General features: G+C 42.2%; 1 protein-coding gene across 1 annotated transcript; it reads right to left on the bottom strand.

Annotated features, from left to right (window-relative positions):
* Positions 1 to 26,076, bottom strand: LOC133442132 (zinc finger protein OZF-like). Its single transcript, XM_061720083.1, has 2 exons — positions 25,937 to 26,076; positions 1 to 1,392 (listed from the first exon to the last, which is right to left on the bottom strand). The coding sequence occupies exons 1-2, from the start codon at positions 26,066 to 26,068 to the stop codon at positions 16 to 18; spliced, it is 1,509 nt and encodes a 502-aa protein (XP_061576067.1). The 5' UTR covers positions 26,069 to 26,076; the 3' UTR covers positions 1 to 15.
* Between the last annotated feature and the right edge of the window lie 1,048 nt (positions 26,077 to 27,124).

The raw sequence follows: 27,124 nt of genomic DNA, 5'->3' as shown, positions 1-27,124 counted from the left end.
TACTGTATCACATCTTTAGAGTTTATCACTCGTGTGAGTACGTTGGTGCTTCTTTAGCTGACTTGATGTGGTAAAAGCTGCCTCACACTGTTCACATCTGAACGGTTTATCTCCAGTGTGAATACGTTGGTGAGTAATTAGAACACTTGATGTGGTAAAAGCTGCTCCACACTGATCACATCTGAACGGTTTATCTCCAGTGTGAATACGTTGGTGAGTAATTAGACCACCTGATGTAGTAAAAGCAGCCTCACACTGTTCACATCTGAACGGTTTATCTCCAGTGTGAATACGTTGGTGAGTAATTAGAACACTTGATGTGGTAAAAGCTGCTCCACACCGATCACATCTGAATGGTTTATCTCCAGTGTGAATACGTTGGTGAGTCCTTAGATGACTTCGTTGGGTAAAAGATGCTCCACACTGATCACAAGTGAATGGTTTGTCTCCTGTGTGAATACGTTGGTGAATCTTTAGCTTTCCTGACTCAGTAAAAGCTGCTCCACACTGTTCACATCTGAACGGTTTATCTCCAGTGTGAATACGTTGGTGAATCCTTAGATGACTTTGTTGGGTAAAAGCTGCTCCACACTGATCACATTTGAACGGTTTATCTCCAGTGTGAACACGTTGGTGAGTCCTTAGATTGCCTTGTTGGGTAAAAGATGCTCCACACTGATCACATCTGAACGGTTTATCTCCAGTGTGAATACGTTGGTGAATCTTTAGCTTTCCTGACTCAATAAAAGCTGCTCCACACTGTTCACACCTGAACGGTTTATCTCCAGTGTGAATACGTTGGTGAGTCCTTAGACTACTTGATGTGGTAAAAGCTGCTCCACACTGATTACAAGTGAATGGTTTATCTCCAGTGTGAATACGTTGGTGATACCTTAGATGACTTTGTTGGGTAAAAGACGCTCCACACTGATCACATCTGAATGGTTTATCTCCAGTGTGAATACGTTGGTGACTCCTTAGACTATCTTGTCTGGTAAAAGCTGCTCCACACTGATCACAAGTGAATAGTTTATCTCCAGTGTGAATACGTTGGTGAATCTTCAGGTGACTTGATGTGGTAAAAGCTGCTCCACACTGATCACATCTGAACGGTTTTTCTCCAGTGTGAATACGTTGGTGAATCTTTAGATGACCTCGTTGGGTAAAAGCTGCTCCACACTGATCACAAGTGAACGGTTTTTCTCCAGTGTGAATACGTTGGTGAATCTTTAGATCAATTTGTCGGGTAAAAGCTGCTCCACACTGATCACAACTGAACGGTTTATCTCCAGTGTGAATCATCTTATGTTTTCTCAGACGTGATGAAGTGGTGAGGACTTTCTTGCAGTGATCACAACGAAAACTTGTGGGTCTCTCTTTGCCTTTATGTTTCTGTAAGTACAGAAAACAAGAATTAAATCATCTTGTTGGCTGACTCTCAAAAGCTTTTCAGTTTCTATTGACAGCCAGAAACCTTCAGATGAAACATCTCAGTACGTCAAATCAAAAGTGTAAATGGTTAAAGCTACTAACACGAAAACCATCAAAATAGTTCATTAATAGGGATGGGTATTGATAAGATCTTCCAACCATTTTTCATTCAAGCAATGTTGAGAGCATGCATGCTGAGCTGTCTTGGATGATGGTGGAGGATCGACTAGCATGCAGCATTATTATTTTCTTGAAAAATATCTGTATATTACGCAAACCTGGCTTCTTGTTTATGCAACTTCTACCAACAAATAATAGACAGATAAACGATACCACACTGGTCGTAGCTAATCACTTTTCTCTGCCTATGCCCAGAACCAATGCTTTGAAAAAAACAGTAATGTATAGAGCAGTCACGCACTGGAACTATCTCCCCCATGTATAGTTGCAATAAACAAGATGTCAGGTTTTAAAAGGAGACTGAAGCAGCTGTGGTTCAGAAGGAAGTCATGATCGGTCCTAGGTATATATTGTGATTATTGTGCAAATTGTAAGTATATTATAAATGTAATAGTAATTAAAGCTGCAAGCAGCGATGAACGGGCCCTTGCACTCATGGCCACCGCCTCCCATAAGCATATCAGAAATTACACCACCCACGACTCTCTATGTCAAACCATTCAAAAGTTATGGCAGAGAAAAGTTTTCAAAGGGGGCGCTGTTGAGCCGTTAGGCCACGCCCATTAATGCAAACCATTAAATATCAAATTTATCGCCAGGCCTGGCTAGCATGCAAAATTTGGTGACTTTTGGGGAACTATCAAATATGGACCAATCAGATGAAGGGTGGGCGCGCTTTTTGGCGTCTAGCGTCGCCACGGTAACGTTCTTGAAAGAGAAAAGTAATGCGTGTCATCGCAGGATAGAGACGCACATTTTGATGTATAACACACCTGGGTGCACGTTACGGTTCGGGCCGTATTAACTGTCGAAGGAATGGCATAAATTGTGCCAAAATTACGCGATTAATTCAAAATATTCAAAATGGCCGACTTCCTGTTGGGTTTGGGCCATGACGCCAAGAGACTTTTCTTTAAGTTGCGACATGATACAGGTGTGTACCGATTTTCGTGCATGTACGTCAAACCGTATCGTGGGGCTTGAGGCACAAAGTTTTCTAGGGGGCGCTGTTGAGCCGTTTTGCCACGCCCATTCATGCAAACCTTTAAATAGCAAATTTTTCACCAGGCCTGGCTTGTCTGCACTATTTGGTGACTTTTTGGGCACGTTTAGGGGGGAAAAAGGCCCTCCTTTCGTCAGAAAAAGAAAGAAAAAAAAGAAAGAAAGAAAAATTCCCACAGATACAATAGGGCCTTCGCACTGTAAGTGCTTCGGCCCTAAATATATTCTAAATCACTGTAGGCTATGAGTGTATATATAGTATAGTAGTATGAGTATATTATAATGTGTTATAATGTATGAGTATTTTATGATATGTAGTATATTTATACTACTATAAATAGAGGTATGGGTATATTATAAATTATAAAGTTGTTGCAAAATATTTTGCTCAAAAGTTGATACACATCTGGTGATAATAGCAAATATTGTTACTTAAGATGTGGATGGTGGGTTACTTAATCTTTTACTTTTGTTTCAATTTATTATTTCAGGAATTCTAGTGAATGTTTTTCACCCTTCTTTGAGTTGTATTATTAATCTTTTGTATGTCTATGTGTGGTCCCCAGGAAGAATAGTCTTCCCATGGTGAAGACTAATGGGGATCCTTTTTAAATAAACAAATAAACAAATTCTGCTTAACGTTTCGGTTTTTATCGATTCCCTTTTCAATTCTCATTTGGGAAAAAAGAGACGACAAAAAGTTGATTAGCATCACCAATATAAAATAAATATTCTCCTGTAGAAATGAACAAATACAACATGCATCGTTCTCTGGCAATTCCAGGATTCCAAAATGTTTCTAACAGAAAAAAAAAAAAAAAAAATAAATAAATAAAATTGTCCTTTTAAAAAAAAGATATATGAACTGAGCAGTCAAAAATAAAGCCTGTGAGCCAGTGACAAATACAACCAAGGCAGAGTCCTCTTCCTGCACGGTGTAGTGTTGCTGTAGCTTTTGCAGGATGGGTAAAATCTCACCATAGGTCGCACTTTTGTCACTGGAGACTGTCAGTGTAAAGGTGTAAAGCTTTTGCATGAGCAGCACAAACTCCTCTGCTCTTCTTAAGTCCTCATTTTATCAAGAGTGGCATGTGTTTGGGTGGCTTGAGGGGTAACATACACAACTTAAATGCTTACTATTGGGCTTTTCAATTCAATTCAATTACATTTTATTTATATAGCGTCTAATACAACAACCTTCTTCCGGCTCTCGTGAAGGCTGAGGACGCTTTTCTGCTTCTCTCCCTTCTTATCTGCCCTGCTGCTGCTTTTGTACTGTCTCGTCTTGAGAGTCTCTCCTTTTCACTCCTCCGAAACTCTACAATCATGGAATTGATTAACTGGTCTCTCAGCACCATTGACCAAATTTTTGCAACGAGAAGCCAGGGGGTTAGGGAGCGCTCCTGCCCCGGCGGGGCATTTTTTGCTGGTTACACGATGGACGCGTACAAGAACTGGCGGCCGATGTGTCTCAAAATTTTATCCGTCGAGGATATTGAGGACGCCTTCATAATTGGATTTATGATAGCAGGATTTTTTCTAATTGGAGTCGGGATCTTCCTGGCCTATCGACAATTGCGTAAGTCTGCGGGAGCCGTTCTGGCCCTTTCTGAGCTGCCCGAAGCTGCTGAAGGATTGAGCACGGGGCTCCGCACTCAGACTGTAACGTTGGGTAAGCAGGGCCGCAAGCTGGATGCGATTCTTGAACAGAATCGTAGGCTAGCAGGGGTCTTTGAGCTCTTTAACAAGATGGAGAACACCTTGGAGAAGCTGGGTACCCGGCTTGGCGGGGATTGATCACAATTTCGTCTGATCGGAGTTTATTGAGGAACCAGAAGACTGAAAGGCAGACGGAAAATTACTGAGCTGCCTGCAAATTGTTGATTTGATTTGGCCTTGACGGAGCGGCTTGGCAGGCCTCTTCGTCACAAATCTCCCTGTAGGAATGTAAACATGATGCTCTGCACCCAACTCAACCCTCCCCCTCTCCCACAAACACCTGCGGATCTCCCTCCCAGAACTGTACCACTGCCCGATAACATCAAGGACTTTTGGCTGCACTCTGGGCGAAGGTTCTCGGACTTATCCCGTCACAGACTCTCACACACCCCCCTCTCCCCATATTCAACGCCTTCCTGCCCCCCCCTCTTATCAGCAGCCCCTCCTGACACAGTCTCCGGGTTGGAGCGCCAGCTGGCAATGGCCGCGGCCCTCACTTGGAGGACCTGTGCCGGGTCCCCCCTGCCCATATCATTTACCCATAAGTTTATGATGTTGTATTGTTGTGTGTATGTTGCTTTTCTGTGCTGAGGTGTTTTTTTTGCACCTTGACACTAGGTATTAATACACAGTGTGAAGATGCCTTTTTTTCCCACTCTTCCTCCATCCCAGTGTCATCCTTCCTCTAAAAATGGCGTCCGTATTAATGGTGCCATCGGTGTAAACTGGAGTCAAGTTCTCTCGTCTGATTTATGTCTGACCTGGCAATAAAGCTTTTTCTGAATCTGATTCTGATTCTGAAAAGTTGTCTCCAGGATCTTTCCAGAGACCCAGAACATGAACATAAACCCCCGAGCAATTATTACATAAACAATGGCAGGTAAAAACTCCCCTAGTGGGAGAAAAACCTTAAGCCAAACTGTGGCAAGGAAAAACTCCTCTTTAGGAGGAAGAAACCTGGACCAGGACCTGGATCATAAGGGGGGACCCTCCTGCAGAGGGCCAGACTGGGGGGGTCGGGGACGTCAACAGCACCGCAGGCAGGTGGAAATGGCAGCGGGTTGACCGGGGGTGGGGACCGCAGGCAGGTGGAAGCAGCAGCGGGATGATCAGGGGTGGGGACAGCAGGCAGGTGGAAGCAGCAGCGGCATGACCGGGGTTGGGGACAGCAGGCAGGTGGAAGCAGCAGCGGGATGATCAGGGGTGGGGACAGCAGGCAGGTGGAAGCAGCAACGGGATGACCTGGGGTGGGGACAGCAGGCAGGTGGAAGCAGCAACGGGATGACCGGCCCAATCATCAAGTCCCAGGTTAGGTGCAGGGTCGGGGAAAGGTTGAAAAGGGGCAGGGCCTTTTCATTTGATCATGATCTAATAATTTACATGCAAACGTTTCTATGTTGCCTGCAATATAAAGTATCTTAGGGTGCTTTCACACCTGTCCCGTTTCAAGCAGTTGTTCCGGAACAGGGAACGTTTCCCCCTAAAGATCGGAACGTTTTGGTATATGTGAACACAGCAATCGCGCTCTGAAACGGCACAAAACAAGCGAGCCGAGATCCTAGGAGAGGTTCAGGTTCAGGTCTCGGCCCGATTCCATTCGAGACCTGAAGCGGTTCATTTTTTTTATTTGTAGTGAGAACATAATCCACACAGCAACCGATACAACTCCATTCATGTGTATGTGCGACCGCGGCACAAAGAGAAGAGTCGTTGCAGCCTCCACCACCTTCTCTCCTATTAGACGTGCCGAGATGTCGTCACAACGCGGCACGGTGAAATTAAAAATTCGGGTAGGGTTTGCGCAGCGCAAACTCGGCGGCAGGCGCCCTTTCGCCCACCGCTGAGCTCCGCTCTGCGCCGGTAGCACATAAATGAATGTGTAAAGGCTGATTTATGGTTCCGCGTTAAATCGACGCAGAGCCTACAGCGTACCCTACGCCGTAGGGTCTGCGTTGGTGTAACGCGGAACCATAAATCAGCCTAAAGCCGACGGCTGCAGTCCGCGCTGAAAAGGGCTTGTTGTTTATCCCGGGATACAGAAGAGGAAACTCTTTCCGCGTTCATTTGACCAATCAGAGAGCAGCTGGTTCGCGCATGGCATTTGTTAACAGCTTTGAAACGGTACAGACGTTTGCCTTGTGAACACAAACGCCACAGACGAGAAACGGAACAACTGTATCGATTCAGCCCCTGAATCGGAACAAAACAAACGGGCCACAGGTGTGAAAGCACCCTTACTGAGCATGTTTTGCTTCTCCTTAAGGACCACTTTAGCCAGTCCCACACTTTTGCCAGCGTGGGACGTCTTCATCCATACAAATCACCAAGCAAATTCTTGCTGGCCAGTTGGAAATTGCAGTGCAGTTATACAGTTTCTGAGTCCTAGTATAGATTTAGTGTTGACCAGTTTAATGGTTTTGAAGTTATTTGTGTTTTTCTTAAGTAATATTTGTTTTCTTTTTTAACGTCTAGAACTATTTCTTCAAATTTTTGACCCTCACTGCCAGGCGTAAAAAAAAAACACTGAAGAATGTCATGAGGAACCTTTTGGGGTTAAGTTTGCCAAAAACCTTGGAATTTCAAGATTCCACCAACAGGGCAAGGAGCAAAAAAAAACACCCTACGGTCAGCGTTTTTAGATACAACCCCATTATTATCACTGGATGATTAAAGGGGACATATTATGGCATTTAATGTATATTTTAAACAGGCCTTGAATGTCTTAAAAACAATCTAAAGCTTGTTTTTTCTACCTAAATCAGAAATTCAGCCTCTGGGCCATGTCTATAGTTTTACAGATAATAAAGCCTTTTTCTGTGCTTCATTTTCAGGGCGGTGGGGGCTATGATAATGAGGCTCTGCGCTGATTGGCTGCTTGAATGACGTGTAGCAGGGGAGGGAACAAAGCGTCGCTCCGGGCAGAAGAGCAGCGGCTGCGTAGCAAAGCGTGTCCACGGTTCTGCGTTAAATCAACGTGTACCCTACGCCGTATGCTCTGCGTTGGTGTAACACGAACCATAAATCAGCCTTTAGTCACCTCGTCTTCACAGAGGAAGATTGAATTTAATTCTAAACAGGTACACCACGGTTATTTACTCCGATTCCTCATCATTTCATTTCTTATGTTACAAGACAAATGAATCATGTAACTGTAAAGAAATCACAACACTGAATTTTCACAAATGGCAACTTTATTGTTAAAATATATAAATAAAATGTATGCACTATTGCTGGCTCAAGGAAGGACCGCGCGTCTTCTGAATGTGAACAGCTCCAGGTGCTTGAAAGATCTGAAACCACAGAAGAAAAATGTATTACGGTACTGAGCCTCCGGCTCCGGGGAGCCGGCTCCCCGGAGCCCCCGGGCTCGGAACTCCGGGTTCGGAGCTCCGAACCCGGAGTTCCTCGATGGTCCGCTCCGTGAGCAGCTCCGGTGCACCGGAGCTAAGCTAAGTACTTAGCCCATGCAAAGATCATACTCATAGACAAATATAAATGACATAAAAAAAACAGAACTTACCGCTGACTCGTGTGCAGTTGCCGGGTCCGTGCTGTGGGATCTGATCTTTTTATGAGGGTAAATGTCGATGCAAAACCTCATTTCTACTCTCCCTCGCTGTTCAAACCGGTGGAAAACAGTCACCGCTTCTTAACAATGGCGGACGCTCCGGCCGGCTGAGCTGGTTGTGGGCGTGGTTTCAGCAGCGGAGGAGACCGAGGGCGTGGTTTGCATTTTGGTGACGTAAAGAAAATGCACAAATCTAAATGGCCCGTAGAAACCACATGACACTGGGGGATTCAGTCGGGCGGGGGGGGAGCAGACCTTGCAGATTTTCATGGGATTTCATCTTCTCTGAATTGGCAGGCTGAGGGGAGACCCCTTTATATATGTTAAAACAAGAAAAAATGTGTTTTTCATAATAGGTCCCCTTTAATGTTTGTTTAACCCTTTCGGACCTACCATAGAACAAGTCCATCTACGAGTATTTTTATTTCCTATGCATCAAAACAACCCATATAAGTCAATCTTTGATAATCTCTATGTTACAAAACCATACTAACTAAATAAATTGCCAAAAAGTGCAAATAACTACCAAAACAATGTAAATAATTTGTTTTTTATTTTACACATATTTCTCTAAATACAGAAATCCCATAGCTAGATCCCTCAAAATTGTCAATGGAAAAAAGTAACACAGAAGCCTATCAAACCACAGGAAATTTATTTGGAATTAATTCATACTTTAGTTTCTGAGATACATAATTTTCCATATCGCGTTTAGATATCGCGTCTTCATCTGGCACTGAATTCAGCTTTGCCCACGGTAAACCGTTTCGCGCACACGGACTTTGGTGGATCCATAATATGTTTGTGTGTGGGCTTGTATAGTGAGTAATCTTTTGTGAAAATCTCTGATAAAAAGCACAAACAAGAATGCAAATTCAAACCGACTAGTTTCCCAGGGGAATGACGTCACCTCCCTTTTCGCGGGAAGTGGCGTTAAAAAAATACTGTGGAAAAAATACAACTTAATGACACGCTCACATCGTGATGATGTACTGTATGTGTCAACTCGTGTCAACTTATGTCAACGTAGGACGTGCTTTGAACACGTTTTACGAACACGAACACGTTTTACGAAGATTTACGTGTGCGCAATTTTACTGGATTATTATGTGATTTTTCCAAACGATTTAATGGATCAAGACAGAACACTGGGACACACTAAATGCAAGATATGCAAGTGACCTCCTGGTCCCTGAGGAGGAGTTATGGGGAGGGGAAAGGACTCGGGAGGAATTATCGAGGGGTCCTACCTAACGTGACAGCCCACTCAGGGCTTTCCACAAGCGCCGGCTGCCGGCCATATAGCCGACTACATAATTAAGTCCAGCCGGCTACTTTAATGACCATTATTTTTATAGGCTATAAATATTATTTTTCGATTTTAATAAAATTAAATGTTTTTCTCACAGACTGACAATAATGTCAAACTGAACCGCACTCATTAAAGTTGTGATTCGCTCGGCTTGTACCGATAATAACCACAAATTACTCTGATCACCGCCGACTTCATTGAGAGAAGCTCCGCGGCCCCGGCGTGCGTGCGTGCGTGCGTGCGTGCGACGGAATTCGGATCAACAAGCAGAGCTCACCATGATGCTTCTTTTGTCACCATAAAAACGGCACGTCCTTACTCCCTCAGGCTATCCACGGCAAAATTTCATCAGTTTAATCAGTTCGTATTAAAAAGAGAGACGCAGACTTCCGGTGACGTCATGGTAGGAGAAGCTTCCTGATTCTCACGCTGTGGGGGAAAACCCTTAAAAGCTAGCCAAATCAATATTTAAAACTTACATCTCTGACCAAAAATAGTCCAAACGGAAACCAAGATGTCCACCTCAAGAAAAAATGTCGAAAAGAAAAATAACTTGCCCCCAAAAGACGGGAAACGAGACAAAACGAACGCCGAAACCTGTACGGAGGAGAACATGGCGGCGGTGCTTGCAGAACTACAGGACCTGCGAAGAGAGCATGCAGAGGCCTCCCAAGACACGAAAGTAAGCTTATCCAGGGTTGAATCCACCCTGGGAGATGTTCTGGATTGCACGACTATGTTGGAGCAGCGGGTCACCAACGTGGAGCAGAGGGTGAGCGATGTGGATGATAAAACGCTGCGTCATGAGAGGGCTATCCGCCATTTACTTCAGAGAGAGGCTAAACTGTCCGCCAAATGCGAGGATCTTGAGTCAAGAGCACGAAGGAACAACCTGCGCATATACGGTGTGAAAGAGGACGAGGAAAGGAATGATATGGCCAAGTTCTTTACCGACTTTTTGCGCACCTGATTTAAACTACCGGAAGAGACGGACCTGTGTGTGGAGAGAGCGCACCGCGCATTAACCATGAAACCAAAGGACCCCGCTCCTCCGAGATCTATCATTGTCAGATTCTCTGACTACAGGATTAAGGACAAGATACTCCAACTAGCCTGGAAAAAACGTGGGGTGACTCATCAGGGACAGAAGGTTTTCTTTGATCAGGACTACACATCAGACGTGCAGAAGAAGCGCAAGCAGGTGCGAGAGGTGATCAAACAACTGAAGGAGAGAAACGTCAGAGGGCAATCCCCGTTCCCTGCCCAGCTGAGAATACATCTGGACTCGGGCGTCAGGACCTTCTCCACCCTCGCAGACGTCAGGACCTTCTCCACCCTCGCAGACGTCAGGACCTTCTCCACCCTCGCAGACGTCAGGACCTTCTCCGCCCTCGCAGACGCGGCCCCCGTTCTCAAGGAGATGGGAATACATGTTAAGGTGGATGAATGGGAGCTTTGTTCAGGAGAAACTGCTGCAGCGCGGCTCTTCATCTAAGACGCCGGCATCATCAAAGCAGCCGCAAAGGATGACAAACGCAGACCTGCGGACTTTTGTTCAGGGTGAAAAATAAACGGCAAACAACTCTGAGATGTAAGTAAACTGTTTCAGAAAAAAATGAGACTACGCTGGCTATGGACCAGGCATGTTTATTCAACAAGGAGTTACATTTGGCTAGACTGTTAAATATGTTATGACTGTGGTCATATTTTTGTAGTCTGTCTGGTGTGTGTGTGTGTGTGTGTGTGTGTGTGTGTGTGTGTGTGTGTGTGTGTGTGTGTGTGTGTGTGTGTGTGTGTGTGTGTGTGTGTGTGTGTGTGTCCTTTGATTTTCTTGTGTTAATCTAATATGCAGATAGTTGTGTTCCACAGCCGTGCGGTCATTAGTGGGAAGGTTCCATGCCCTGGATGGTGATTGGCTGAAACGACAACCACCTGATATAAAAGGAGCCAAGATGGCAGCCACCAGGGGGTCGCAAGCAGGCTGCAGACTCTCATCCTCCTCCTCTCCCAACCGGCCACACCTTGTGCTTAGAACTTTGTATAGGTTTTGGAAGATATTGACTTTTGAGTATAGTAAGGGTGGGCTGCCAATTTTGTTAACTTCGTTTTCTCCTGTTTATTTTAGTTAGGGAGGTAAGCCTTGTGTCATTTGTTTTCCTTGGTTTGACAGGTCAGTTACCTACTCCTAAGACAGGACCCTTTTGTTTGTTGTTTTGGCCTTTGTCTACCCTGAAGCCTAGTAGCGGAGCAGATAAGTCACATAATCGTGCATTTGGTGATACAAGCATGAAAATTGGCATGAGCAGTCTCCATGGGTCACTTGACAAGAAAATTGGTCGGGCCACTTGAAATTTCAAGTTGGTGGCCATTTTCCAAGATGGCCGCCACCTTGGTCGATCAATTAAGTGATGTAATTGTTTAGTTGGTGATATAGGCATGAAAATTGGCATGAGCAGTCTCCATGAGTCACTTATCAAGAAAATGCTACCAGCCACTTGATGGCAGCCATTTATCAAGATGGCCACCACCTTAGCGGAGCAGTTAAGTGATGTAAAGTTGGTTATACAAGCATGAGAATTGGCATGAGCGGTCTCATTGTTCCCCTGACAAGAAACTGCTCACAGCCAATTGGGATTTCAAGATGGCGGACATTTTTTCAAGATGGCCGCCACCTTATTGGAGCATTTAGGCTAATACAAGCATGGAAACTGCCGTGAGCCGCCACTGGATCCTCAAAAGATCAATTTTCCCATATACATTTTTTTTTCAGTAAAGAGGACTTAGAGTCATTATTTTTTAAGTTTTGGATGATGCCAAAACAATTTTATGCCATGAAAAAAACCTCTAACACTGAGGCATAGAAGTACACTTGTGTTGATTTGGAGATTACGGGTAAATTAGACTAGAGTGAATATCTGCACTACCAGGGCACACTGGTGATATATCACTGCTGTTAAACTCAGAGTGGGGTTCAATGTCAGCTAATTGAAAGTTAGTATCCCAAATGTTATCTAATTTTCCCCAAACCAATTAGATAGCCCACCTGAATTGACAGGTTGTGCCAGTGCGGGAGAGCCGAGCCAAGGTTAACGGGGATTTAGTTAACCGGATGGTGTACAGATCGCACAGGATTTAAATGGCATTGGATGAACGATTGGACTAGGTGTAGGGCAAAAGCATGAACCTAGTTGTATCCCATACAAGAAAGTGCTTGGTAAAAGGTGGTAAAAGGGTGAACCCTCTGCCTTTGCACATACATTTGATAGATTTGTTGTGCTAATGTATGACAGATCCAGCGATGTCACAACTGTGAATGAGGCGAGGCTTGATCTCTTTGCCAGAAAGCAAAGACCATATGACCAGATCCCACCAACTCAAGCAGCACTCAAAGAGCATGCCAAACGTGCATCTTATGAGGCTGGATACGTGTGGGGACAGGCATTAAAGAGACAACCACAAATGCCAAGCCCATCTGACTGGGGATGGATAAAACAAGATGAGGAATGGAAAATCTTTTGGACTCCTTTTCCACCTATTGCAGAGAGTTGTTGGGAGTTGACCAAATGCGGGTGCACCAAGACATGTACTGGAAGGTGTAAGTGCTTCAGATATGGACTCACTTGTACATGTCTGTGTAGTTGCCCCTGCTAGATCCTATCTGCATATTGTTTTTGCCAGGGTTACTCCCCCTTGGCACCTGTGTTTTCAGGTGTAGATCTATGGCTCGGCTCCCCATGGCCACATCAGTTTGTCTTCAGTTTTACCAGTTAATCGCATTTTTAGTTTAGTTCTTTAGTATTTTTTTCCACTGGCTAATTACCAGTGAGAGATATTTTTAGTTGAGGAGATACTTAACGTAACGTCAGCACCTCTACCTTTTATTTGTGAGAGATATTTTAAGTTTATCATGGTTCCACGGCTATGTCAGTCAGAGCTGCTGTTGCCTCTAGATCTGCCCATATTGCCATTCAGTAAATAATTGTTCAATTATTTTTTGGAGCGCTATCCATTCAGCACCAAAGCTGGCCATTTTAATAATCTTCCTTTTTGTTTCTCCATTCCTAAGTATTTATTTGACAACGTTACTGTCTGTTCATTTAGGCAAAAAAAAAAAACGAAAAAAAAAAAAAACCTCCCTTGTGACGTTACCTTGTCGTGGTAAGGGAGCTTGTGCACTTCACTGAACCCTGAGAGCTATGCCGTTAGGAGGCAACTCCTGGCAGGTTTTACCACATCGGACAGGTCAAGGGTGAGGAGTTAGACAAAATACAGTAAAAAAATCCACTCTCGGCCTTTTTAGGACCTCAAATTAACATGGGGAAAATATATTATTTAAAAATCCAGGTGGCAATCTCAAAGAATGGCTGCCATCTTGAAATTTCAAGTGGCTGTGAGCAGTTTCTGGTCAAGTGAGCCATGGAGACTGCTCATGCCAATTTTCATGCATATATCACCAACCAAACAATTACATCACTTAATTGATCGACCAAGGTGGCGGCCATCTTGAAAAATGGCCGCCAACTTGAAATTTCAAGTGGCCCGGAATATTTTCTTGTCAAGTGACCCATGGAGACTGCTCATGCCAATTTTCATTCTTGTATCACCAAATGCACGATTCTGCCTAAAATCCACTCTTAGCCGCTCCACTATAGTAGTTCAGTCTCAGTTTACTTTTCAAGAAAGTTATATGTTGATCTACTTTTGTTAATAAATCACTTCCTTTTTAAAGTGAAACCAAATCTTGTTTGTGGCTACTTGGGACTTGGGGAAGATGGGGCCTTTTCATGTTGTGTCCTAGGCACCCCTAGACTGAGGGCATAACAAATATAAAAAAAAAGAAAAAGAAAAAGGAAAAAAAAAAGGAAAAAACATTTTTAAGAAGTAACAGCAGGGCTCCAGACTGCGACCAAATGCTCGCATTTTGCGACCAAAATTTGAGTATGTGCGACTGAATTTCATGTCCACTCGCACACGTGCGACCAGTAAATTTGCCAGCGTTACACCAACGCCGTAGGCTCTGCGTTGGTGTAACGCGGAACCATAAATCAGCCGTTAGACTATCCAATTAAATCATGTTGGACATTAAACTGACGCTGTTGTAAACCAATAAAGCTGCCAGAGCCTTGGTACCAGCCAATCAGAAACGGAGGAGGGCGGGTTCGCCCCCGTCCCTCAGGGAAGACGACTTGTCAGAGACTGGGGGACCAGTAGTCACGTCATTTAATTCACATATGTGCGTGGTGTGAAACTATCAAACAATGAACACGGCGTCAAAGAGTAGCGGTAGCGTTAACAAAGCGCTGGTTTTTAAAACTCGAACTAAATTAAGTTTTCTTTTGAAAAAATGCTGAAAAAAGGGTCGCTAAGAGCCGGGGACACTGCGCTTCTTTCCCCCGCCCGCCCCCGCTGCCCTCGTGAAGAAAACAAACATGTGGAAGCGGCCGCCTGAGAAACCAGCGCAGAAAATACAGAACCAAAGTTTACTCCGTACAGACAGGCAGCGGGCTGAGCAGCACTGTTAATGCTGGAAATTACTGTTTGAGCCTGTGTTTATGCTGCCATATGCGTTAACGTCCGCTCACACAGACAACCAGCTGCGTTAAGAAACAGACCCCGCTCTCACGCTCCACGTGAGGAGAGCGCGTCGTACTGTAATACAAAATTATGATTATTACACCTACAGACGTCGCCGTTAAAGGCTACATGATATTTTTTCACATGTATCTTTTCGTGTCCAGTCAACTGTGTGCGGGCAAAACTTGCAGATCATTGAATCGCCAGGCACGTTACACACAGACAAGGACACACTCATACACACTCATACACACTCATACACACCCCCACCCGTGCAAAACCAGTGTTCAGTGTTTTGGATATTTCAGCTTAAATTTCAAAATGTTATATAAGTTCAATGAAGTTCATAGCTTGTTTGTTTTTTTCTGTTATTGGACACACAGTTTGTCATGAAATACCTGAAAAATCCCTGATGCTTCATGGCAAGCTGTGTGTCTGGTGACAGAATAAATTAGACAAGCTAAAATTATTTGTTTACTGCATGAGCTGTTGATATTTCCTTCTTTTTTGCACTTTAAATGGATATTGAAAGACCCATTTGAGTTATTTATTTTTTAGTTATTTCACAATAATTATTGTGAAATTATTATTTCACTAGTTATTTTACAGTCGTATAATTCAGGCAACAGCTCAAAAAACATTTTTAATAACACTAACCCACATTAATATCGGATCGGATCGAATCAAATGGTGATAAAAAACAGAAAACAGAAGGGCTAATACAGCATTTAACTTTTTTACTTGAAACCTTTGGGAAACGACCGCACGGCAAAAAAGGGGCCATTCTTAAAGTGTGGTGCAGTGCATAGATGGAGGGGGAATATGAACTGGCCTGAAAAAATTTTTTCAGTCAAAAATATTTTTTTTGCTTTAATCCCTGAGTTCATTAATCTATTATGAAATACGTATTACTAATACACTGAAATGTAGTAGAAATGTAAAAATTTGGTTAGCGTGTCGATAAACGATGTGCGCTCCTAAAATTTCTGATTGTGCCCCTAAAAATTTTCAGTTAGGGGCTACTGTGCTCCTAGTGAAAAAAGTTAGTCTGGAGCCCTGAACAGGGTTTTTTTTCCTCCCCCCTTCGGTTGAGAAAGGGCTTTTACTGTTTTGTTTTGCTATAGCAAATATGGAACTCTAATCACAAATTGGCTGTTAGATAGTTGCAGCAGCACTACGTGCGTTTACCCAAAGAGGTTATAGTCGCAACTCTCTGTCCTCAGGGAAACTGGTTAGTAGGCTATGTGTTTTCAACCAGTTGGATGTTTGGAAGTCAATTTTTGCCTTTCTATGTGTGTATGTTCATTATTTACATCATGTTCGATGTTTGTTCTTATTACTTTAAGGGCCCGATTTACTAAGATCCTAAATAAAGAGTACTAAATTGCGTGTGCACTGAAAAAGTTTGCGCGTGCTGTTGTGTGTTTTGCGGGTGATCAACTAAGATTGCGTGCGCAATTGATAACAGGTGCAAATCTCAGTATTTAAATGAGGTGTTGCGTGTCTTACGGTTTGCGGCGCAAACTTTGCACCATGGAGAGTCTGGATGGAAAGCAGGATAGTCGCAAGCGCAAAATGAAAATTTGACGAGTTGGAGTTAGAAATATTAGTGGAAGAGGCAAATAAACACATTCATGAACTACAGCAAAGAAATTTAAACATTACCAAAAGAAACGCGATATCGGAGAAAATCTGCGATAGAATAAATGCAGTTGGTAAAACAAAAAGAACGGCAGATGAGGTTAAAACAGAGTCGGCGGCAGAACAGATCTAATTGGGGGGCACATAATAACCAGCGATGTAAATGCTTAATATGAGTTGTGCACCCAAACTGCAAAAAAACAAAAAACAACGACGTACAGGCCACGTCTCTCCCTCCCTCCCTCGCCCTCTCCATCTCTCTCTCATACAACGCATACACATAAAAATGTGAACGGTGAATCTCCAAATTTAATTTGACGAAATTAGACAGACCCAAACATTCCACATTTGCGTAATAATAAACGCCAAGGCTGGCGCCATGAAGTCAGTTAAATGCATGTCTCACCTTTAGAAGAGTTGCACATCTTAATTTTCCTATTTCACCATGTATCACACTTTGGGAAGCCTTCTTTATATTTTAGCTTTTTTTCCCGCGTAGATAAGAGTGAGTTTGATGCTCCTTAACAAGTTTTGTCCGCGGATCAACATCAACCCAGCTCCCCCAACCCCTTGCTCCCTGATTGGCTGATTTATGGTTCCGCGTCACACCAACGCAGAACCGACGGCGTAGGGTACGCGGCGACGCACACCGCACTGCGACCCTACGCCGTCGATTTAACGCGGAACCATAATTCAGGCGAAGATGCAGTCTCTGCGCTGATACTGACACACCGGGTCGGAGCGGATTTGGTCATGATGTTTAACCTGTGTTTTGTGATTAATAAGCACAGGTTTTAATTAAATGTATTTTACGAAGGATGATTTCACGTTCAATAAGATAAGTAATCAATAAAATACAAAGTTTGGCACAAAGGCTTGGCCTGCTTGTGGGCGAGTGGAGGGGGGGGCATTAAAAGAAGGTGGCAAGATATAAGGCGAAGAACTAAAGACAAAGTGGCCTTTAATAAAACTTGTGCAACCATTTTTAAAATAGCATGCAGCAGAATAAAGACTCTCTCTCTGCTCTATTAGTACCGTAATACATTTTTCTTCTGTGGTTTCAGATCTTCCAAGCACCTGGAGCTGTTCAACGACACATTCAGAAGACGCGCGGTCCTTCCTTGAGCCAGCAATAGTGCATAAATTGTATTTATATATTTTAGCAATAAAGTTGTTAAAGTTAAAGTAAGTTGTTTGTGAAAATTCAGTGTTGTGATTTCTTTACAGTTAACATGATTCATTTGTCTTGTAACATAAATGAAATGAGGAATCGGAGTAAATAACGGTGGTGTAACTGTTTAGAATTAAATTCAATATTCCTGTTTGAAAACGAGGTGACTAAAGGCTGATTCATGGTTCCGCGTTACACCAACGCAGAGCCTACGGCGTAGGGTACGTGTTGATTTAACGCAGAACCGTGTTCACGCTTTGCTACGCAGCTGCTGCTCTTCTCCCCGGAGCGACGCTTTGTCTCCTCCCCTGCTACACGTCATTCAAGCAGCCAATCAGCGCAGAGCCTCATTATCATAGCCCCGCCTCCCCTCAGAATGAAGCACAGAAAAAGGCTTTAGAAGCGGTAAAACTAAAGACATGCACATTTCTTATTGTTCACCTGGTCAAAGTTAAGTAAGTCAAAGAGCAAATGTTTACATAGTCATAAAATAAATTATTTTGTGTCTTTGATCAATCTTGTATGGAAAAAAGCATTAAAAATCACTATAATCGAAGAATCGTGGCACCAATAATCGAATCGAAAATCGTTATAATCGAAGAATCGAAGAATCAAAGCTCCAATAATCGAAATCGAATCGAATCGTGAGGTACCCTTGTTTGCACACCCCCACCACAAAGCTGGTAAGGACCCGACACTTTGTGAAGGATATAGACCCATTAGTTTAATATGTAATGACCAAAGATTATTAACCAGTATTCTGGCAAAGAGGATGCAAAAGATCATACCAAAATTGATTGATGTGGATCAGACAGGCTTCATACCTTTAAGACAGGGAACCAATAACATAAGGAGAACACTGAATATTATAACATGTGCTAAGAAGCACATGCTAACCTTTATGCTAATCAGTTTTGACGCACAGAAAGCGTTTGACACCATTAACTGGCAATTTCTGTACAAAATATTAGCCGCAATGGGATTCCACCAGATGTTTGTAGAGTGGGTAAGGGTGATATATACAAACCCAAGGTCGCGAGTTAGAGTGAACGGTTGTTGGGCAGAGGGACTACCTCAGTCCCCTGCTTTTTGCCATAAATATAGAACCCCTAGCGGCATCAATTAGGCAAAATGAAAATATAAAAAAGGCATAAAAGATGAAGGGCAGACAGAACACACAATTTCGCTCTACGCGGATGACCTATTAGCATACATCAGTGACCCAATCTCCTCTGTCCCTGCATTGATAAAAAATTTAAAAGGAATATGGTGAAGTGTCTGGTTATCAGATTAATCAATCTAAGTCTGAGGCAATGATGTTGGTGGGGGATTGGCCAGCAATTTTGGCAGGAAGCTTTACATTTTGATGGTCTAACCAAGGGTTCAGATATCTAGGAGTCATTATAACTTGTTTAAGGCTAATAAATTGTTGGGTGAAATTAAAAACGATCTTACACGATGGGAAGTCCTCCCTTCTGTCCATAATAGGAAGAGTGGAAACTGTTCGAATGAATGTGCTACCCAGGCTGCTCAAATGTTTCAGTCCCTCCCCATAGAGGTCCCCATTTCTACATTTAAAAAAATAACAGTTGGCTATCTACATTTATTTGGCAAAACAAAAGACCCAGAATCAAATTTAAAAGACTGTTATGCTCAAAACAAGATGGAGGCCTAAATCTTCCTAACCTGAAAAAATATTACTGGGCGGCCCAGATCAGATCAATGGTTGCATGGATAACTCAGGATAAGGACACCATTTGGGTCGAGATGGAACGGAGTGTGTGCCCAAAACTGCCCTTAGATACATTTCCATTCACCAGAGTGAAATCTGGGGGATAAACAAAATCCCAAACCAGTGGGTGAAAACTACTTTAAAAGTATGGTCAAGGGTGAGAAAAAATATGAAACTCCCCACCTCAATATCTAGAGTAATGAGAATTGAACATAATGTTGATTTTATCCCCTCTACATTAGACATAGGGTTCAAGAAGTGGGAAGAGAATGGTTTATTCTTACTGGATCAATTATTTGAAGGAGAAGTCCTGATGTCTTTTGAACAGCTACAACACAAACACAATCTTCCAACCCATGACTTTTTTAAGTACCTTCAACTAAGGCCCTATTTACAGAAACACAAAGAATGGGATGCAATAACTGCTTTGCCATCCAATATAGAACAGTTTTTTATGCAAACAATGAAGGGGAAAATTAAGAAAAAGATAATATCAAACTTATATAGAATACTACAGGAAGAACTAACAGATAATAGCTTGGACATCAAGGAAAAATGGGAATTAGAAATGAACACCATCATTTCAGATGAAAATTGGGAAACATCATGCAGGGAGGGACATAAAACGACAAATAGCCCCATGTGGAGGGAATTTGAGTGGAAAATTAAGATGAGATTCTTTAGGACCCCTCTTATCACGTCAACATTTGCTCGCACTTCAGATCAGTGTTGGAGGGGCTATCCACAAGAAGTAACAATCGTAATATACGTTCCCTGTTTCAAAATGATATAACCACCACCCCTTATGTTATTAATTACTGGTCTGGTTTTGGTGATGACTTAAATTGGAAGAACATCTGGACTCTTCCATACAAATACCTTCTTACAAATAAAGTGAGGGAAATCTCTTTTAAAATGTTACATAAGTATTACCCTGCTAATCATTATCTTCTTAAATTCAAAAGAGATATTTGTGTTGACTGTTCGTTGTGTGAAATGTCCCCTGAAACACTGGTACACCTGTTTTGAAAATGTCCCTACACTAACAAATTCTGGAAAGATATATCCCGGTTTATTATAGATAAAATTGACTCTGACTTCACTCTGTATTGGAAAAATGTATTGTTTGGTTTCATCAGTAATGAAAGAAACAAATCTAAAGAATCTTTTGTAATCAATTTAATAATTATTCTTGCAACGTTTCATATTCATAAATCCAAATTCAGTCATTCAAAACCCATTTTTTAATTTTTGAGAATGAAACCAAACAATACTTGAGTTCCATCTCTGACTCAAATAACAAAAAAGCTGTAAAACTGTTAATTTATGCTCTCTATTTAATGTGTTTGTTTAAAAATCCCCCTGGCTCCTGTGTTGTTATACTTTTATGTATTAATGACTGTTTTGTATGTCTGTCTGTTTATGTTTTTTGTAATATGAGAACTACTCAATAAAGCTTGTAAAAAAAAAAAAAAAAAGTGTTGGAGGGGCAGTGGGTTAGCAGCATAGACATATATAAAGGCTAGATGACTCAAGGCGGAGTCTACACATTATAACGTGTGTGTGTGTGTGTATATATTATATATATATATATATATATATATACACGTTATAATATCATAATATAAATACATCATAATGTAATAATATATAAACATGTTATAATGTAATATATATATATATATATATATATATATATATATATATACACACACACACACACACACACACAGGGTTTTTCCTGCATACAAAATTAGGAGGCCTCATTTCGTGCCGCCCCCAGCTCCCAAAACTCCGTAGTCATGAAAACTGTTATTTTCTGGCAGGCGTTGGACTGGATGGATGTTATTTTAACTGCAGTTACTTCATTGCACCGCTATGGGGGCGCTGTTTCAACGACAGAGCACCAGCAGAAGAAGACGAAATATCCAGAATTATTTTCCGTGTTTTTCCGCTATTTGTTGTATTAAAAATCGTCGTCCTGGTTTTCCCTGGCTGTTCAAACGGGTAAATATTGTTTCTTTTGCATCCGAGCATGTCTTGTTTATTCGTCTTATATTCGGTATATACACAGTACTTTAAAAGGCGACCTGGCGACCAGGAGAAGTGCAGGTGAAACAGGGCAGACAATTAACGTTACAGGCAGTTGAAAAGTAATAAATCATGTTACTGACGAGATGCTGCAATTTTGTCAGGTCTGAAAGTAGTGCACAAATATGCATGAAAGGTGATAGCGAGGGTCAGAGTGCAGGACAGGACGAGCTGGCGAGGCGAGGGGAACGTTAAGGCTGATTTATGGTTCTGCATTAAAGGTGACCTATTATGGCATTTAATGTATATTTTAAACAGGCCTTGAATGTCTTAAAAACAATCTAAAGCTTGTTTTTTCTACATAAATCAGAAATCCACCCTGTGGGCCATGTAACTAGTTTTACCGCTTCTAACCTCTTTTTCTGCGTCTCATTTTTAGGGAAGGGGGGGGGTATGATAATGAGGCTCTGTGCTGATTGGCTCCCTGAATGACGTGTAGCAGGGGAGGAGCATAAACCTCGCTCCGCCAGAGCAGCCCGAGCCTGTAAATTATCACAACACTGAATTTTCACAAATGGAAACTTTATTGTTAAAAAAATAAAATATGAGTTGTATATAAATAACATTTATGCACTATTTAAGCCGGATCTGCCCGGCGGATGCTGAACGCTGGCCCCGGAGCCACGCCGGGCGCCCGGGAGCAGCGCTGCTGGAGCAGCGCGCATCATTGCGGCTTTAACGGGGGAATCTGACCGGTTCCGACCGGCCGGGACCGCAGGAACCGGCCTGGACTGGTAGCAGGGACTCCCGGGGACCGACCAGCGGAATTTCAGCCGGATCTGCCCGGCGGATTCTGCGCGACGGGCGCTGCAACCCCACGGCGGGCGCACAGATCGGCTCCGGAGCGCATCCGCGGCGCATCGCCCCTTACCGGGGATCAAACCGACAGATTTGCCTGAAAATCTCGGAGGGTGAAGCTGGTCCAGCCTGGGACAGACCCCCGAGGACCCAGCTCCCAAACCACCCGGGAACCTGGATGATTTAACCCGGATCCGCTGCGCCGCGTCCGACTGGCTGAAGGAAGGACGGCTCCAGCAGCAGAGAGAGCTGGTTGTGGGCGTGGTTTCAGCAGCGGAGAAGACCGAGGGCGTGGTTTGCATTTTGGTGACGTAAAGAAAATGCACAAATCCAAACGGCTCACAGAAACCACATGACACTGGGGGATTCATTGGGCGGGGGAGAGCAGACCTTGCATATTTTCATGGGGTATCATCTTTTCTGAGTTGGCAGGGTGATGGGAGACCACTTTATATATGTTAAAACAAGAAAAAAACGTGTTTTTCATAATAGGTCACCTTTAAATCGACACAGAGCTTACGGCGCAGGGTACGTGGCTACGCGCAACATACGCCGTAGGCTCTGCGTTGGTGTAACGCAGAACCATAAATCAGCTTTCAGTCAGTTTCCAAGTCATTAGGAGCATCTCAACGCGAAGCCAACGTGTACGTGATTTAAACATGACTTTTTATTCATCGTCACAGATCTTCTCAAAAACACAGAGCCAGTGGGTTTGACAAACGGTGGCTGAACCAATTTACCTGCTCAGACAAACTGAGGAAGGTTTGGTCTGTTATTTATGCCAAAAGCACGGTGACCCCCGTGGAGCAGGAACTATCACTATTTATGTCTGTATCAAAATAAATACTAAAATACTTAATGCATGAATTGTTTTGTTTAAGGTGAAGACACCTCTGCGCAGCAGACTGCAGGAGAGGCACTGGGATGATGTTGTAAGGAGGCCATGATGGACCAGACCAGGAGGCCTTGGACTACAAGGAGCATGAGGAGGTTCTACAGATGGAAAGATAGCAGGCTGAAATGTTCTGTCTGGATGAGAGATTTGTCAGTAAACCTGAAACCCTACAAAAAGTCAAAATCTTACCAAGACTACTTGTCTTATATCCAGTCAAAATGTTTTATTTCTAATCCAAAAAACTAAATTACAGTAATTTTTTGGATTTTAAATGACTAAAATCCAAAAAATTACATTTAAAATAAGACAGTCACCTAAAAAGTAACTTGTTCTAGAACACCATTTCCACTCATTTCAGTCTTGATGGTATAAAGGTTAGGGCATCTATAAGCTCGTTAGCATCAGCCCTAACCATTTTGGTCAGACTTATGTACCCTTTGTTGTTTTGTTCTTGTTTTTCAATGATTGCTGATCGAAATAAACTCAAACTCATTTCAGTGAAAATTTTCTCTTGTTCCATTGGCAGTTTTTTTTTTTTTTTTGGTAAGATTGAGTTCTTATATTTGTATTTTTATGTTAATAAAATAATGCTTTAACATGATAATTGTCATATTTTTTTTTACATATAATTTTCATATAATGTACATTCTTTGTAAATTGATTTCCTGGGAAAAAGGGGCAGATTAAATATGATTCTACTTCTTTCTGCTCCTTTTCATTCAGAATTTAGGAAGGTTTGTGTTTATATTAAATTGTTTGTTTTATTTTATCAATTAATGAAATAAAGAATAAATAAATAAATTTTTAATCATATTAGAACTCCCAAAATGCAAAATATCTTGTAAAAAGTGTTTGCCTGAGCCAGTTGAAGGCACGGTTTACCCGCACGCGTGTGCACATGACCAGGATGCTGCACCTCTGCCTCAATTAGAGCCAGGAAAAACCCTGTGTATGTATATATATATATATATATATATATATATATATATATATATATATATATATATATATATATATATATATATATTAGGGCTGGGCGATTATACGATCTCGATTTGTGATCGCGATCAAATTAAGTTCGATTACGGTGATCAGCTGTGGGTCTACTTTCTCGATCACGTGCAAAACATGCTGCAGCAAAGTGCACGACAACCAAATCACAACCCGCTTTCCTGGCACCGCGCTGTCTGCATTAATTGATCATGCATGACATGCCGCGGCAAGTTGCCTGACCATAGGCAGTAAAGTAGTCACATCTGCCTCCCCTGCACTGGTGGGAGCAAGCGTGACCAGAGAGAATAAAACTACAAGACAACAACCGCAGGCTAGCGTTAGCTTAGCTTCGAGCCGACCGGGACTCACGGTTAGCGGTTATTTATTTATTTATTTCGCCGGACAACTTCTTCCGAGCGTACAGGAGGAGGGTGTGATGGATTCACAAAATGCCCTTCGTGGTGGATGTATTGTGTATTCGAACCGCACTCATTAAAGTTGTGATTCGCTCTGCTTGTACCACAAATTACTCATCACCGCCGACTTCAGAAACTCCGCGGCCCCGACATGGGTGTGTGTGTGCGTGCGTGTGTGTGCGCGCTCAGCGGAGTGAATGTGTCGGAGCGCGGAGGCAACAAGCAGAGCTCACCAGATGACGCCGTAGGCTCTGCGTTGGTGTAACGCGGGACCATAAATCAGCCTTAAGTCCCTTTAGGCTAATACTGTGAGAAATAACCTCTCATAATAGCGGTACTACAGTTAATAAATGTAATAAAACTGCCGTTTCTGCTGGCTACTGAGTCCTGTAAGTGGCGAGTGAGTTTTAACTCCTTAATTACTAACCAGCGTCAGAGTCACGCACAGTACACAATCTGTGATGTTAGAGAGCCACCTGTTGGTCAATTTAAGCAACAGCATCGCCAGCTGCTTGACAGTGGCTCAACTCATATTAGTTTACTGTTTTTGTTTTTAATAATGTCATTGCAATTTTATCTATGCAATTGTGAAAAAAATGGCAAAATAAATGAAAAACTGTGAACAACCGCATTCCGTAGGCTATTCAGTACTCAGTATTCAGCCAAGTCTTTACATTTTATTCCGCTTCAGTTTCGGCCTCAAATTTTCATTTTGGTGCATCCCTAGTTTTTTCGGTGGGTACCACTGGTAGCATTCTGGATTCTTGTTAAAACATGCTATTTGCTTTATTTGTTAATAAAAAAAAACTAATCTCTGGATTCTTTCTATTTTATTCCAGAAGGGAGGGGGAATCTCTGATTTAAAAAAAAATCGTGATTAAAAATCGAGATCATTCAATATGGGAAAAAAAATCGTGATCACTTTTTTTGCCATATCGCCCAGCCCTAATATATATATATATATATATTATACATGTTAAAAGGTAATAATATATGCATATATGTTATAATGTAAATATAATGTAAATATAAATATTACTAAGAATACTATAGAAATATTGATTTAATATAAATACCATGTCATAGCTATCTGTTTCTTGTTATTTTCATACAAAAGTACGTTTTTCAATGTTTATAATTATTCACAAGTATGCAGTGTCATAACTACATCTCTGATGTTCATAAAAAACCAAACTGTTTGAAAATCTGTTGAGAATTGAGCAAGTTAAGGTTGTTTAAGGCAAGCAGTACATGCACCATTAAACACAATGTTAAAGTGAGCGAGTCTCCTGTGGCAAGATGGCCGCCGTGTGACGACGTCGCAGCAGCGCGGACGAGTCATCTAGCCTTTATATATGTCTATGTTAGCAGGAGATCATACCAGATCATGATCATATCAGACGGAAAACTGACCTGCAGACCAGAGGAAGATCCCGCTCTGGTTCTGGTTCTGGTCCTGGTCCTGATGCTGGACTCCTGGTCCTGGTTCTGATCCATCTCCTGGTTCTGGTCCTGGTCCATCTCCTGGTCCTGGTTCTGATCCATCTCCTGGTTCTGGTCCTGATCCTGCAGATCTTCAATCTAAACGTTCGTCTGCAAAACCTCCACTGTGAGGACGGAACCGGAACCACGTGACCTCTTTATTTAAAAAGAGAAACTTTATTAGCAAAACTTGCTGAACAAACATCAACCAGGTTTTAGAACCAGAGCGGCTTCATGTGGCGGGCGGTGATTCGGGGAAATGTCGCCATCTGCTGGACGAATCAATGAACTGCAACACCAAACGGAGGAGGAAGGAGGAAAACTCATTCTAGAATTCTTTAGAAAACCAGAATGTGCTTTATACCTTAATATGGTCCTGAAAAACTTGAAAGAAACCTGAAAAAAAAGAAAAAACCTGAAAAAACTTGAAAAAAACTTGAAAAAACGTGAAAAAACTGAAAAAAACTTGAAAAAACTTTAAAAGACCTGAAAAAACTTGAAAAAACTTGAAAAAAACCTGAAAAAATGGAAAAAAAACATGAAAAAACTGAAAAAACTTGAAGAAACTTGAATAAAACTTGAAAGACCTGAAAAAAACGAAAAAAACTGAAAAAACTTGAAAAAAAACTTGAAAAAAACCCTGAAAAAACTTGAAAAAAAAACTTGAAGAAACTTGAAAATACCTAAAAAAAACTTGAAAAAACCTGAAAAAACTTGAAAGAATTGATATTAAATGTGTTTCTCTTTCAGATACGTGGACCTGGAGAACAACTAGACGACGTACCTGCCAAGAGTCTGTTCTGGAAACTTAAAGCAGCTCCACCTTCCACTGATCATTCTGCTCATTTGGTTTTGTCGTCTTCCTAACCTTTGTGTTTTAGCTACTTACTCCAGTTATTGTTGGTATTTATTTATAATTAAAGGTATTCCCTGAGGTTTTTTTCAACTGGATCTTATCTGTTACAGTAATATAATTAACAATCATTTCAATATCAGGTTCACACTATTTAAACCTGGTTGCTGTTTGTTCAGCAAGTTTGGATAATAAAGTTTTTTTTAAATAAAGAGGTCACGTGGTTCCGGTTCCGTCCTCACAGTGGAGGTTTTGCAGACGAACTT

This window comes from Cololabis saira, chromosome 4 (assembly GCF_033807715.1).
Source record: "Cololabis saira isolate AMF1-May2022 chromosome 4, fColSai1.1, whole genome shotgun sequence".
In the NCBI taxonomy this organism is placed as follows: domain Eukaryota; kingdom Metazoa; phylum Chordata; class Actinopteri; order Beloniformes; family Belonidae; genus Cololabis; species Cololabis saira.
The sequence above is the reverse complement of the archived record's forward strand: the minus strand, read 5'-3'. Positions and strand labels throughout refer to the sequence as shown.

Bases quoted from the DNA above. Each gene is read 5' to 3' on its own strand.
- LOC133442132 (XM_061720083.1), bottom strand. From the start codon at position 26,068: ATGGATCAGAACCAGGACCAGGAGATGGACCAGGACCAGAACCAGGAG. The intron at 1,393-25,936 runs GTCAGTTTTCCG...CTGTACTTACAG, and splicing joins GATCTTCCTCTGGTCTGCAG to AAACATAAAGGCAAAGAGAG.